This window comes from Peromyscus leucopus, chromosome 1, assembly GCF_004664715.2.
Source record: "Peromyscus leucopus breed LL Stock chromosome 1, UCI_PerLeu_2.1, whole genome shotgun sequence".
Taxonomy (NCBI): domain Eukaryota; kingdom Metazoa; phylum Chordata; class Mammalia; order Rodentia; family Cricetidae; genus Peromyscus; species Peromyscus leucopus.
The window spans coordinates 27,103,010-27,115,469 of record NC_051063.1 but is presented as its reverse complement, the minus strand read 5'-3'; the positions used below and the strand labels follow the sequence as shown (position 1 = coordinate 27,115,469).

Below are 12,460 nucleotides of genomic sequence, written 5' to 3'. Positions count from 1 at the left end.
TTTACAATGGTCACAGAATTAACCAGCTCCTGGATTTAGCTACCTTCAGAGTTCAGAATCAAGTGACTTTAGCATGATCCACCCCCCACCCCCCGCCATGTGTAGATTGTAAATTAATCATAGGAAGGGCTTAAAAATAAAAATAGTGATTCTACTTAATAAAAATTACTACATTAGAAATGTCGCATAATGGTTTTATTGGGGGGCTGCATAACTTTATCTTTGTCTAGGATGTAGGCATGTGAGTATTTTGGAGAGGGAGACACAGAGAGACAGAGACACACTGAGGCAAAAGGCAGACAACACTGCTGGTTGCCTGCTCTGCACTCGCCTTATCCCTCAGCCACGTTGGATCCTCATCCTTATTTGTCAGCAATATCAATCCCCTCAATACAATCTTTTCGTTATGCTTCATGAAAAATCCACACCCTTGAAGTGTGAAATTCAAGACCGATTTATTTTACAATAGTTGAAATTGTGGTTTCTCTAGGCTATTGTTCAACACACAGAGAAAAGAATCACCATAAAGCATAAGAATAGTTTAAATATAAATAGTGCTATTCTTTCAAATAGTTCACATTCTTCTCTTACATGTAAATCCATTTATATGTATAAAGAATATTGAAATAAAATATTTTTTGAAATCTCGGTGCCAACTGAAATCTGGGGCAGATACAGTTTTTAAAAGATGTCAACAGGATTGGATTTATTCTCACTGAAATCCATGACCCCATTTGGGGCATCATAGTGCATTGTCCTGAAGAATAATGTCCTGAAAATATTGAGAGATTCTTTCTAACATTATCATTCTTGCTCTCCAAATGTCACCAACACAAAGCATACCACTCTTATTAGAAAAATGTGTCTTATTGGGTATTTATACCAACACAGTTTTGAGGAGTGTGTACTCGGAGGCAGACAGGCAGGCTGGGAAAATAAAGAATTCCATTTACTACCCAGCCTTCTTTAGAGCCTTTTTATCTAGAGTCCACAGAAACAATGAATATCTAACCGCAGGCATGCAACCTTGGTCAGGAGGTTCTGCGTAACATAGGCAGAAATTGCCGAGTGTCTAGTAATTTCAGGAATGTGTACACTCACCTTAGTGAGTGTTCAGCCTGGGGCTGGGGACATGGTTCAGTGGGTAAAGTGCTTACTTTGCAAGCTTGAGGACTTGAGTTTGGAATCCCCAACACCAATGTAAAGGCCAGACATAGTAGTCTGCTTATACAGGGGTTCTGGAAATGGAGACAGGATACCTAGGACAATCTGGCTAGCTGGACTAGTTGCATCAGCCAGCTCTGAGTTCAAATGAGAGACCCTGCCTCAATATATAAGGTGGACTGAGGTGAGGGAGATTCCCAATGTCAAACCTAAGGCCCCCATATGCAAGTTCCACCCATATATGTATAATATTCACATGCACACAAAAGACCCAGTAACTGCATCTTCAACCATTTTCTAAGAGCCTGCTACGTACTTTGTGATATTTAGCACTAAGAATGAATCAGAAAACACCCCCTTTGCCTACTAAAAGCTCTGTGAACTCAGAAACAACTATTTCCTTTTCCTTTATTGGGAGCAGGGGGAGCAATTGTTTGTTTGAGACATGGTCTCTCTATGTAGCCCTGGATATCCTGGAACTCACTATGTCGACCAGGCTGGCCTCAAGCTCAGAAACACCTACTTCTGCCTCCCAAGTGCTGTGATTACAGGCCTGAAACACCATACCTGGCCAATCATTTCTTCCATTTAATAGACAAGGAATTGGAAGCTTCCTATTCCCCCTTTTTAAGAATTCCTCATGAATTTCTCAAATTGTCCAATCAATGCCGCAGATCTAATGAGTTATGAGGCTGGGATTCAAATCCAGGGCATCAGCCTCCCAAATCCAGGCTTTTGGTCAAGAAGCTACATTCTTTTTTTTTTTTTTTTTAGAAAAGTTAAAAATTCCTTAATTTTTTATTCCTGGTACCACTACCACAATTTACAGGGCAATATACCCGATGTAATGAAAAGAAAAAGAAAAAGCTACAACAGATAAAAGACCTCAGGAATGCACATCTAATTGACACTACATTGCATGAATCAATAGCTGCACTTTTTGCAAACTGTGGCTATGACAGTCCTGAACAAGAAGGGTTTCCTGTTTAAGCTGCAGTAAATTTTCTGACTATGGATCATTGCTCCTTCTGTGGCAGATTTTTACAGTTCATCTAATGCATTTAGGACGACTGTCTCAAAGTAACCTGCAGCTTTCCTGACAACTCCTCGCTCTCTCTCCTGCTAAGAACTGTAGCCCTTTTCTGCTTTTTTTTTTTTTTTAAAAAAAAAAAAAAAACCTTCTGCTACCATATCCACCACTTCCACCACCAGGTCCATAGCCACCACCATAGGGACTGCCTGAGCTTCTTCTACCAAAACTGCCCCCTTTCATGGGCCCATAATTTGATTGCTGTTGTCCACTATAATTTCTAAAGTCATTATAGTTCCCACCACCACCATAGTTACCTCCACCAAAATTTCCTCCTTCATTGTAACCATCGTATCCTCCTCCTCCACCTCCACCATATCCACCACCTTGGTTTCCATATCCTGATCCACCACCACCATAGCCTCCTCTACTACTGTAACCAGGACCTGTTGCTAGAGTTTTCCTGCCTTGCCCACAGTTAGGACAAATCTCTGTCACCTGCCAGTCCCACAGCTGCTCAGACCCAACCAAGTAAACACAGAGACTTAGATTGCTTACAAACTGTATGGCCGTGGCAGGCTTCTTGCTAACTGTCCTTATAGCTTAAATTAATCCATTTCCATAAATCTATGCCTTGCCACGTGGCTGGTGGCTTACCAGCATCTTCACATGCTGCTGGTCATGGCCTCCGCCTCCGCCTTCTGCTTTCCTGTTCTTTTATTTCTCCTCTCTGTTAGTCCCGCCTATACATCCTGCCTAGCCACGACCAATCAGGTTTTATTTATTGACCAATCAGAGCAACTTGACATACAGACCATCCCCCAGCACAGCCAAGTGCAGACCATCTCAGACACCTGCACTCAGGCCCATGGTCCTAATCATCCTCCATGCGGACCTGCTGGGCAAAGCCACGAGGAACCCAAGAAGGGCTCATACAGAACATCCCACAGCAAGGACCACCACCATAGTTGCCACCATCACCTCCAAATCCATTATATCTGCCATCACCACCTCCATAACTACCTCTGCTGCCACCACCTCCACCACCATAGCCTCCTCTTCCACCAAAGTTTCCACCACGACCAAAATTACCTCCACCACCTCCAAAGTTTCCTCCACGACCCATGAAGTTTCCAGATCCACCTCCACGACCTCTCTGTGATCCAGCAGACTGCATCTCTTGTTTAGAAAGGGCCTTTTTCACTTCACAATTATGCCCATTAATAGTGTGGTATTTCTGAACAACAATTTTATCAACTGTGTCATGATCATCAAAAGTTACAAAAGCGAATCCTCTCTTTTTTCCACTCTGCCTGTCTTCCATAACTTCTATGGTTTCGATTTTGCCATACTTTTCAAAGTAGTCTCTCAGATTATATTCTTCTGTATCTTCTTTAATACCACCAACAAAAATTTTCTTCATGGTTAAATGGGCACCAGGCTTTACAGAATCCTCTCTAGAAACAGCTCTCTTTGGTTCCACCACACGCCCGTCAACCTTGTGTGGCCGAGCACACATTGCAGCATCCACCTCTTCAACACAAGAGTAGGTCACAAAACCAAAGCCCCTGGAAAGTTTTGTTTGGGGATCTCTCATTACCACACAGTCTGTAAGTATGCCCCATTTCTCAAAATGTTCTCTTAAGCTATCATCTGTGGTTTCAAAGCTCAGACCACCAATAAACAGCTTCCTCAACTGTTCTGGTTCTTTTGGATCATGCCCCCCCCCCGCCCCCCCGTGGCGGTGGCGACGGCCGGAGTCAAGAAGCTACATTCTTTTGTGAACACATTACCCTATAGCCTACGTCTTAGCAGTTCCCAATATTGCTCACATATGCTCACACTGGAATTATGAATACTGAAGTTCTACTGATTGGTCACAGGTCTCCTAGAGAATGACATACCCCAAGAAACAGCATGCCCACTGGCGCTTAACTGATAACTCTAAACAGGAAAGCTACAGATGACTCTTCTCAATGATGGAGAGTGAACCAACAGTTTGCCAATAGCAAATGCTTGAGTTAAACTCTGGGCACTTAGGTTGGGCTGAGTCTAGTGAAAGGGTTAACCGTCTTCCAGGCCTCCCTTCTTCCCTATCCTGGGTCATGTTGTCTAAAAGCGAGGCTCCCTGCACCATCGCTAACCCAGGACGTATCCTAATGACAGTATAATTAGAAGTATCATTGTGGTAATGATTCTTTTCATCTGGAACACAGGCTCACAAAAGGGGGCTCTCATTCTGCTAATCCCCCCCTTCCTCTCTCCCATCCTCAGCTTTTCCCCTACTGAAGGTCAGCAGAACAGGGTTAATACCAGGTGTTTGACAAGTCCTCAGACTCAGGGCTAATCAAACTAATTAAAGAGAAACGCATCCAAATTCTAGTGAATTTACTTTTAAAATGCTTCCCATTCATCAGGCTTGGTAGGTTTGCTTAATGAAGATGACAATGGGCCTCTTGTTCCTGCGACCTACAGCCACTTGGTTCAGGTTCAGTGGGCCCAGAGAGAGGCATCCAGGCCTTAATCTGGTCTTTCTTTTCTACTTAAAAATCCAAAGGGTAGGGAAGTTTCTGATTTTTATCAGACCCGCCAAGGCAGGAAAAGAAAGACAAAAACCATTTCCATGCACTGACTTGATATAGCCAGAATCTATTTGTTTGACTTAAAGGCCCCTTGGAAGACTTCCATTGTTCATTTCCCACATGTAGAATAATACATTAGGGAAGCATTAGAGTCACCACTATACTTCCCAATCCCTGAAACCAAGAAACCCCAGGAACCTGGCCCATAGAGAAACCTTTGCAGTACCCTGCAGCTCAGGACTCTCCTAGGGTGTGCCTATCTCAGCCACTCTCCAACGTCCCCCTTGGAAATGAAGGGGGATATTGAAGATATCGGGGCCAGATCTGAAAGAGAAAATGGAGTTTTGATTCTTAACAGGAGTGATTATTCTTTTAAGTCAAAGAAATTTTCATTCCCATATTCACCAAGGGCATCTCAAATGGAGCTGCTCTCTGCATGAGCAAAATAACACCTCCATATAAATAACTAGATAAAGTGTTTGGAGGTACATTTGAGCATTTAGAACAAATTGAGATTAAAATGCTTGTGCTCCTGCCATGTTAAAAAGAAAATCCAACAGACAACTGTACTAATAAATTTAACATATTTAACAAGGCACAGATATTTAAGATGTGGCTTTTAATAATGTTAGCCAAATTCATCATGAGCTTATGGTTTTAAAACTCATAAGCCACAAATAAATACCACCTCCAAGATTCAAAACCTTAAAATCCAAATTATTTAATGTAGTATCATCACATTTAGTGCAAAGATAATAAATGGTATCTTAATCCTACCATCCAAATAATTATCTAGCATTTGAACATCACACTGAAAAACCACCATTGTTTATTAGAAACTAAAATTTTTTTTGCTTTGTTTTGTTTTGTTTTTTTGGTTTTTCAAGACAGGGTTTCTCTGTGTAGCTTTGCGCCTTTCCTGGAACTCACTTGGTAGCCCAGGCTGGCCTCGAACTCACAGAGATCTGCCTGCCTCTGCCTCCCGAGTGCTGGGATTAAAGGCGTGCACTACCACTGCCTGGCTTTAGAAACTAAAATTTAAATGAGCTACTTTCTTTCATTAGGTTTTTCTTAAACTTTTAAAATTATGTTTATGATCTTAAAATGTTATTGCTTTAACTTTCATGGGAAACACCTTTTCCCTCCTCTTGGCAGGCTAAATGCAGACCAGATCTGGTCAACACCACCTCACTAGCCTGACTAATCGTGAAGATTATTTTATGTCTGAGAAATGAATTTGCACCTGTGGTAGTTCATTGTTTCCAGGTTGAGAATTATTAATTTCATAAGACATTCCATATTCAAATGGCTCCCTTGTTTCTCTGAATAGAAGAGAAGCTGAATAGATAGTTAAATGAGATCACTTTGGGTATTGCTTCCTTTGGTGTTTTGAGACACGCTAACTCCATAATGTGTTAACGGGAATTATGACAAAAAGGGTGAGATTGTTGGCTTTAGCCCATTGTTATAAACATTGAAGAAATATACATTATAACTGAAAGAGGAAACAGTTTTCAGCAAACTAGCTAACCTCTAGGTAAATGAAGCTGGGCAGTTTTCTATGCTACAGACTTCTTTTAGTGTCTACCTGCTCTATTTGTCTAAGAGAATAGACAAATGCGCCCTGTTTCAAACTAATTTGCAGCATCTTTCATTTTGGGGGTCCCCTGGACATATTTGTGAAAAGCAGGTTTATGACCAGCTTAGGGCATCTCATTTCTATATAGATTATGTCCACTGCCTCATCTGTACCAAACAAGAAAAATGCTTTAGAAAATCACGATTTCCAAATTCATCAATATGTGAAATGGCTCAAAGTATAAAATGGACCAGTGTCTGGAGGTATATTCCTTTGCAATTGATTTTAGCATCTTAACCAATGCATAAAAACTGTTTTGCAAAACCAGGTGGATTTGAAACTGGAAAGAAAATAACCCAAATGAATAAAAGTCTTACTTTTTTTTAATCCTGCAACAACCTTAGAAAGCCCATAAAGATGAGATGTAGCAGTTCAGACATTCTCAATTTAATGTGAACACTGAAGTGGACCTGACCGCGTGGCTCCAGCTTTACCCAGAGTCACTCTGAAATCTTTGCTTATTTCTTGCTCAACAGGATGGGTCCAAGTCATGAGAAATGTCAAGTCCTGGGTGGACTTTTGTTTTGTTTTGTTTTTGTTTTTTTGGTCATTTTTTATTTTTTTAAAGTCAAGAACTAGACTTAATGCATGGGCTTCCAGATGGTAATATTGAAATCAAATTCATTTGTCAGCTGAGTTTAAGACACAATAGGAAAACCATTATCAAAAGGCAGTCACAAACATTTTTTTTTTAAAAAGGGGGGAGTGCTTCTTTATTTCTCTTATTCCTATAGTCCCAACTATATAGGCACAAATTCTCTGCCTCCAACTGTTCTTATAGAAACTACCAATAAATTAAAATGAAAAACTATCTTATCTTTCTCTTACATTTCCATCCCAAAATAGTCCCCCCACACATACACACTTTTTTCAGAGTCTTTATTTTTAATCACCTAGGGAATTAAATCCCAGCTATGGATTCAAAATGACAGATTTTGTGGGTTTTACTTTTCAGCGATGATGTCATTTGTGGGGAATTGTTGGGTAAACCATACACTCTTTTCAGAAACCTGCAATTACCTCTCTGAATAAAGAGATCAATGTCATGTTTCTAGAAATAATGGCTAATGATACGTCTCCCAAAAGGAAGTGGCGTTATTAATTACCTCATTGTGAACACACAGTTTATAGACAGCTCAGAGGGCCACTCGCCCAATTAAGTATAATGACTATAGCTTCAGTTAGTCCAACTGCATCTGGATTAACAAGCCTGCAGCTTTACGGGCAAGGGAGGTAGACATGCGCAGTTAGGCATGCTCCCAGGCCATACCTGCACACAGGAAAGATGTGGCAGCAAGAAGGGAAAATTCCCAACGATTTTGCAATCATCCCCTTTGTTTCTATGTCAGCTGCCTTAGTATTGACCTCACCCTCAATGTCGTTTAAACTATATAATTTATATTATATGCTAACTATATACTTATATGTGAAAATATTTTAAATGAGTTTAAAGATATAAAATTTTAATATTGTATTTAAAATTATATTTGGAATGTATTCATTTCTGCATATACTCATAAAATATATGATTTATATAATAATTTATATGTAAGTTGTATGGGTAATTACAGAACTATATATTTATATATAAAATACAGTAAAGATATATTAATAACTTAATACAAAAAATTGACAAAGAACAATGAACCATGACCCAAGGGGCTGCAGATACCAACTAGAATTTACCTCTGTCAAGAATAAAGATATTGAATGTGGTGACACCTACTGTAATCCTAGTACTCTGGAGGTGAGTTCAAGGCCACCATAGTATCAAAAACTAAAACTAAAAGAATGAAGACAAAGTCTGTGTGTGTGTGTGTGTCTGTCTGTCTGTCTTTCTGTCTGTCTGTCTCATACACACACACACACACACACACACACACACACACACACACATTGTGATTAACTGTTCATATTCTTTTAAGTTGCAGAAAAGGCTAGCTGGAGACCCTTGCACACAGACCCATTTGCTAAGATCAGTCATCTTTTAGATCATGTCATTCTGCTTTCCATCAATGGTTTACCCCAGAAGTGCTGGGCTGTTTGTTTCATTGAAATTTCTAACTACTATGGAGGCTACATGTTGAGCTCTGGGTAGTGACATGGGACATTTAACATGGTTCTGTTTGTCTCATCAACAAAAATTTGTCAAACTACTGTATCACTGACGAAGGACATGTCCCACTCCCAAACTCTGGCTACAGTGGGCTCTCCTTGGCTCCAGCATGGACCAGAGGGGACTCCCCTCTTGTGAGAATGTCACTGGTATTACAGAGAAGGAACTAGGAATGCTGAGTGTCCACATGCCAACTGTATTGTCCATCTGAACATTGACATCAGGAGCTCATGAAAGTCTCCGTTGGCCATTTAAAAAACTCCCATATGACCCCTAACAGACCATGCAGAATTAAAGAATCTGCCACAGATCAAAATATATGGCAGGAGCATGCCTAATTTCACTCCTAGAAAAACACTAGCATGTGGGTGCCAGGAGCACAAAAAAGATGTTCACAACAGTAGGATTTGAGACTAAAAATGATAAACAATGAAAATCTGAACAGAATACTATGCAGCAAGGAAGATCAATAATGAGTACATATGTATAAGTGGTTAAAATGTGAGTGAAGAGATGCCAGGCACAAAGTCCAAGAGAGTAGCTTAAGTCTGAAGAGTGAGGCAAACATCAAGGGTCGGGAAGGTCTCAGAATCCAGAAGTGCTCTGCAAGAATTGATGGGCAATGTGTTCACAAGGTCTTCACACCCATCCTTTATCCATACAGTTTATATTTCATTTAAGAGCATAAATATTCTATGTCTTCTATAAAATATTGTAATGTTTTCCACTATGTCTGAGTTATGAAAGCCAAGTTTCCTGGGAGAACACTACATATGAGGATGTTCCCAGCAATGTCATTTATAGGAGGGGAATACAGACAAGCAGTAGCCAGATATTGTAATATGACAATGATTAAGTTCATAATGTGTTGTATGATATTTTGTATGTGTTCTGACAAATAAAGCTTGCCTGGACATCAGAGAAGCAGAGCAGCCAGCCACTAAAGAGTTCTTATCTCTGCAATCTCAGAGGTAAGATTCTGTCTCTACAAATCCTTAGACTGAACGGTCATGCTAAAATCCTGTCTCCACCTGCCTGGTGCTGGGATTAAAGGCATGAGATCCCAAGTGCTGGGATCAAAGGTGTGAACTATCACTGCCTGGCCTCTATGGTTAACTAGTGGCTAGCTCTGCTCTCTGATCTCCAAGCAAGCTTTATTTTTCAGAACACAAACAAAATATTATACAACATTTACCCCTTTTGTCTAAACAAAAAGGAAAGGTTTTTAACTAACATAGAAAACTATATACAATAAGTACAATAACTATATACAAAAATATACAGGAAATAATTACATTAACAATGTCTAGTCCATTAGCAGTTGACAAATTCAGAAAAAATACTCCACTATCTGTCCTATTTTGGTAAGCCCAAAGTGTTGTACCTATTTCTCTTTCTATCTTAACTTGCATTATCAACCCAACAAAATTTTTTTGTCTCTCAATCTTATACACTTTACATCTCTTTTGTGAGTTCCTTTTCTGAGTCTAGTAACAAGGGAAACTATATAACTTTCTAGTCTTCAACTCCATCAGAGACCTGAGAAGGATATAATATTACTTGAGTAAACAGGAAGTGTAGAGCAAATGACCTCCAAAAAATAAGAAATGACAGAAACAGCTTGCTGCCTGGACAGTCACCCAAGGTTCCTCTACAACATTGGGGCATCCATCTTTGGCCTACAGGACTAGAATATCTGACAGACTTATCTGTGAAGGATTTTTGAAGGACTGTTCCACCTTGTCTTGGCAAAGTTCTACAGTCACTTTTTTTCTGTCCTGCTTGTCCTATTTGGACAGCATACTGTCAGCAGTTGAGGCAAGGGCACTTTCTTGCCCCCGGCTAACTTTTGCCACAAAGAAGTAAACTCCATATTCAGTTTCTCTAATGCCTACTATCTTCTCTGAAGTAGATTGGTGCAGCCAGGAGCATACATGTCTCATTGTCATAAAAAAAAAAACCTTGTATTATGTATTATTAAAACATCTTAAATGCTATATTCTGTAGATCTCCGAAGTGTTTGAAGACCACCTGTCTATCTAAAATATATCCCTGTTTGACCTTGAAAACATACTTAACATGACTACAACTTTGATTGTAATAAGGTGACTAACTACTAGCATACATTTTTTATTATCCTAAATAGTTTGTAATAATGACTTTCAAGGACTAGACATTTACATTACATTGTTAGATGATCTATATAGGTATAATACCTTGAACAAGAGTAGAAAAATATGCACAGTATGTTATAACCAAAATAATCTTAAATTTGTATCAGTATACAAAAATCCATATCAATGTAAAATATTTAAAACAATTGGTTGCTTTTTTGATTTAAAAGTAGATTAAATAATCTACCTTTTTATCCTATTGTTTCTATAACATATATACAATTTTACAAAAATAACCTCAAATTTTTATCAATATACAAAAATCCAAGCCAATGTAAAGTATTTAAAACTAGTAGCTGCTTTTTAAAAATAGATTCAATAATCTACCTTTTACCCTATTTCTATAACCCCCCTTTTTCTTTTCAGAACAAGATCCCCGAATCTAATCTCCTTTGTTCAGCTTTTTCCTGACCATTATCAATAACAACTTGTAACCAACTACCCTAAATGATGACAAATATTCATAACATACTGAATGACCAAAACCCACCCACCCTACTTTTTGGGAATGTGGGCATCATGTTTTTAAAATTACTTCCTTCTGTCTGGGAGCAACAGAATCATCAGGGAATCCTGAAAAAATATGGGTTAATTGTCAAGTCCTGGGAGAGCTAGCTATATCATTTGTTGTTCAGTCTCTGTGTGATGGGGAAGTTCAGAGCCTGTCTCAAGTCCTGGCTGGAGCAGTCTGTGAGGCTGGATCATCTCAGCTAGCCATCTTGAAATTGTGCTGAGCAGTTTGTAGTCCAAAGCTGATCTTTAGGTGTTGTTTTTCAGCTTTGTGGCCTTACCATAGTCCAGATGGAATCGTCATTGTAGAATTCCATCCTCCTTTTTGGAGACTTCAGAGATCACATTAGGTCAGATTTTTCCTTTTCTTGGTAATTTTTTTCAGGTAGTTCTCCCTTCTTCTTTGGAAACTTATTTGTCCAAAGATCTTTAAATGCCTCAAGATGGTTGTTTTATTCTCCTGGAAAGACAAAAACAAAACCTTCTCCAACCCTAACTTTGGCGTGTTTTCCTTTTGGCAAGTTATATCTGATCAAATAAAAAGCATTTGTTAGTTTTATAAGTTAGTTTAATTGAGTGGTAACAATGTTTGATGAACTATCACCTCTTCTAATCAAGAGGTCAATCTTGTTCAAATCTAATCTTTATCAATTTTGATTTATGGTTTCTCCTGAAAATTTGTTTTATTTTATAAAGCTGTTCTATCATTCAGAGGAGTATAGTTTTTTTTTACAATTGGCATTAGGTCCTTTAATTGCTCTGGGGAGTAATTTCTCCCACAGTGACCAGGAATAACTGAACCAGATTTGACATGGGGGCCTGTGAAAGGCCCCTCAAGGTATTTCCTGGTGGCAAAAGGTTACCCTGTCTGTCCCTAGTTGATCTGCATTCATTGGTCCAATGTCTGCCTTTGCCACATCTTTGGCATACTCCAGAAAGGGGTTGGGGGAGCTTCTGATTGGATTATCCTTAGAAAAAAAAAAACAACATTGTTTCTAGGAATGCCTTGTCTACAATCCTTTTTTGGTGATCTTGTTTGCCACAATTAAAACACTTGACAATTCGATTTTCTTCAATAATGTTCTGGTCATTATCCAGAAAAATGTCTCTGGCTACTGGTTTATAAGAAGAGAAAGTGAGAAAGCTACAGAGGCTGAGTACTCTGAACTCAGAAGGTGGGATTCCTCTAGTTTCTGCACTATTTGATCAGAAATAATCGTTGGAACTTGAATTTCACCTTGCCCT

General features: G+C 39.2%; 1 protein-coding gene across 1 annotated transcript; it reads right to left on the bottom strand.

Annotated features, from left to right (window-relative positions):
• Positions 1 to 2,323: 2,323 nt before the first annotated feature.
• On the bottom strand, positions 2,324 to 11,532 carry LOC114701077 (heterogeneous nuclear ribonucleoprotein A3-like). Its single transcript, XM_037202272.1, has 3 exons — positions 11,497 to 11,532; positions 3,152 to 3,962; positions 2,324 to 2,640 (listed from the first exon to the last, which is right to left on the bottom strand). The coding sequence occupies exons 1-3, from the start codon at positions 11,530 to 11,532 to the stop codon at positions 2,324 to 2,326; spliced, it is 1,164 nt and encodes a 387-aa protein (XP_037058167.1).
• Between the last annotated feature and the right edge of the window lie 928 nt (positions 11,533 to 12,460).

What these genes read in the sequence shown, in the direction of transcription:
- LOC114701077 (XM_037202272.1), bottom strand. Translation starts at nt 11,532, where the DNA reads ATGGAATTCTACAATGACGATTCCATCTGGACTATG. An exon ending in ACGATTCCATCTGGACTATG is followed by an intron (nt 3,963 to 11,496) that starts GTAAGGCCACAA and finishes AAAAGAATGTAG; the next exon opens with CTTCTTGACTCCGGCCGTCG. An exon ending in TGGTGGCAACTATGGTGGTG is followed by an intron (nt 2,641 to 3,151) that starts GTCCTTGCTGTG and finishes CTCTAGCAACAG; the next exon opens with GTCCTGGTTACAGTAGTAGA.